The 2,616-nt window shown below is 40.0% G+C and overlaps 1 protein-coding gene across 1 annotated transcript; it reads left to right on the forward strand.

Moving 5' to 3' along the window:
- The first annotated feature begins 963 nt into the window (after positions 1 to 963).
- Agtr1 (angiotensin II receptor type 1) lies at positions 964 to 2,243 on the forward strand. Its single transcript, XM_051185921.1, has one exon. The coding sequence runs from the start codon at positions 1,002 to 1,004 to the stop codon at positions 2,079 to 2,081; it is 1,080 nt and encodes a 359-aa protein (XP_051041878.1). The 5' UTR covers positions 964 to 1,001; the 3' UTR covers positions 2,082 to 2,243.
- Positions 2,244 to 2,616: the final 373 nt, after the last annotated feature.

Below are 2,616 nucleotides of genomic sequence, written 5' to 3' on the forward strand. Positions count from 1 at the left end.
GACATCACAAGAGAATCTGTATAATTAACACCATGGCCTGCCAAGCTACCCCCACTTCACAGCACTCCAGCTCTACATTCCACATACTACTCTTCTTACGGTATCAACATTCCTCCCAAGACTTCCTGATGGATTTATATAAGATGGAGTATATGTAATTTTAAAATCACATGTGAACAGCCTAAATGTTGGTCATGGAAAGTGTTGGAGAAATACCCACAAAAGTCTCTATGAAACTCCTTCCCAAGCAGCTAAACATCCAAATACCATAAATAACAGTCCCTGTTCTTCAGTCTTTACTAGACAAATAGAGAAGTGCCTTGGAAATAATTTTCACCTGACCTGTCCATTTTACACCCTTACTACCCAAATAGCAAATTAGTTAACTTCAATATTAAGTCTGGAAAGGACCAATAAGAATGAAAGCTCAAAAAGTCCTTTGGGTAGTCTGAGTTGGGAAGTTAAAAAGTAAACAGTTTCCCCCTAAAGCATCCTGAAAAACCATGCAAGGAATTTTATTCCCCAAAGCAAAAAACTTTCCTTACTATCCCTCTTAAATCCATTCCCACAGTGACCAACAACAGCTGACTGCTTAAGGGAGAATGCTATACACAAGCAATCATTGAGAGACAAAATAAATTGGTTAAAAAAGAGGATATATACACACCATACTCTTAAGGTTAAAGATCTGTTAATCAGTCCTGCTTATCCCAGGAACTTGAAACCCCAGCTTTCAAGTCATTTGGAATAGCTAATTTAGTTTGGTAGTGTTTTCCAATGCTTAGATTGTTATCAATCAACTTGGAAGCTAGGATTTACAAGCCTATAGAGATTTATAATCTAATATTTTTTCCTAAGACCAAAAGTGAATTCTTGGAGTTGTGATTGAGAATTAAAATTGCTTTTTTGCAATAGGAACTTAAACTTTTTAAAATAAATCTTTGTTTTCTCCAGGTGTGTTTTGATCAGTGTCTGAGAACAGCGAACCCCAAAGTAGCAACATGATCCTTAACTCCTCTACTGAAGATGGAATTAAAAGAATCCAAGATGACTGCCCCAAAGCTGGCAGGCACAATTACATTTTTGTCATGATCCCTACTCTCTATAGCATCATCTTTGTGATGGGAATATTTGGAAACAGCTTGGTGGTTATTGTCATTTACTTTTACATGAAGCTGAAGACTGTGGCCAGTGTTTTTCTTCTGAATCTCGCCCTGGCTGATTTATGCTTTTTGTTGACTTTGCCACTGTGGGCTGTCTATACAGCTATGGAATATCACTGGCCCTTTGGCAATCACCTATGTAAGATCGCTTCGGCCAGTGTCAGTTTCAATCTCTATGCCAGTGTGTTCTTGCTCACCTGTCTTAGCATTGATCGCTACCTGGCCATTGTTCACCCAATGAAGTCTCGCCTACGCCGCACGATGCTAGTGGCCAAAGTCACCTGCATTATCATCTGGCTGCTGGCTGGCTTGGCCAGTTTGCCAGTCGTTATCCACCGAAATGTATTTTTCATTGAGAACACCAATATCACAGTTTGTGCTTTTCATTATGAGTCTCAGAACTCAACCCTCCCCATAGGGCTGGGCCTGACCAAGAACATTCTGGGTTTCATGTTCCCTTTTCTGATCATTCTTACCAGCTACACTCTAATTTGGAAAACCCTAAAGAAGGCTTATGACATTCAGAAGAACAAGCCAAGAAATGATGATATCTTTAGGATAATTATGGCGATTGTGCTTTTCTTTTTCTTTTCCTGGGTTCCCCATCAAATCTTCACTTTTCTGGATGTGCTCATTCAGCTGGGTGTCATCCGCGACTGTAAAATCGCTGACATTGTGGACACTGCCATGCCCATCACCATCTGCATAGCTTATTTTAACAACTGCCTGAACCCTCTGTTTTATGGCTTTCTGGGGAAAAAATTTAAAAAATATTTCCTTCAGCTTCTGAAATACATTCCCCCAAAGGCCAAGTCCCATTCAAGCCTGTCAACAAAAATGAGCACTCTTTCCTACCACCCTTCAGATAACACGAGCTCATTGGCCAAGAAGCCTGTATCTTGTTTTGAGGTTGAGTGAGGCATTCAAAGCCTACTAGTGAAGTGATCCACTGACAAAAAGAAGCCAGAGCAGCTTTTGGCTAGACAGCTCACTGCCAAAGGGACATTCAACCCCCACCCCTTTCAGCGTTGAAGCAGAGAATGGACTTGGTGAACTGTGCATATTTTCTAAAGCTCTGTACAAAAGCTTTAGAATAGGAGCAAAGCCTCTGTTCATCTTTTTTTTTTTTTCATTGCCTGGATAATAACTGCTCCAAGAACAGTGTCAAAAACTGAGTGACTATTGATTTTGAAAAAACTATTCAGGAAGAAAAGCAATGTCCCCTGTCCCCTCTCATTCTTTTTCTTTTTGATTTCCACATGATGGTAGCTAGAATGTATTAAATCTGTAGACAAGCAAAAAAGAGATGGGAGGTCAGCAACTTCCAAGGGGCAGGAATGTTTTTCCATCCTTTTAGCTACTAGTATCTATGGCACCATTGTTCCTAAGACTTGCTAATCAGTAGCCACAAGTTTCAAAACTTTTTGTGAAGTTCAACCAGTAGCTCAAGAAA

This window comes from Phodopus roborovskii, unplaced genomic scaffold (assembly GCF_943737965.1).
Source record: "Phodopus roborovskii unplaced genomic scaffold, PHOROB, whole genome shotgun sequence".
NCBI classification, from domain to species: domain Eukaryota; kingdom Metazoa; phylum Chordata; class Mammalia; order Rodentia; family Cricetidae; genus Phodopus; species Phodopus roborovskii.

Bases quoted from the DNA above. Each gene is read 5' to 3' on its own strand.
- Agtr1 (XM_051185921.1), top strand. From the start codon at position 1,002: ATGATCCTTAACTCCTCTACTGAAGATGGAATTAAAAGAATCCAAGAT.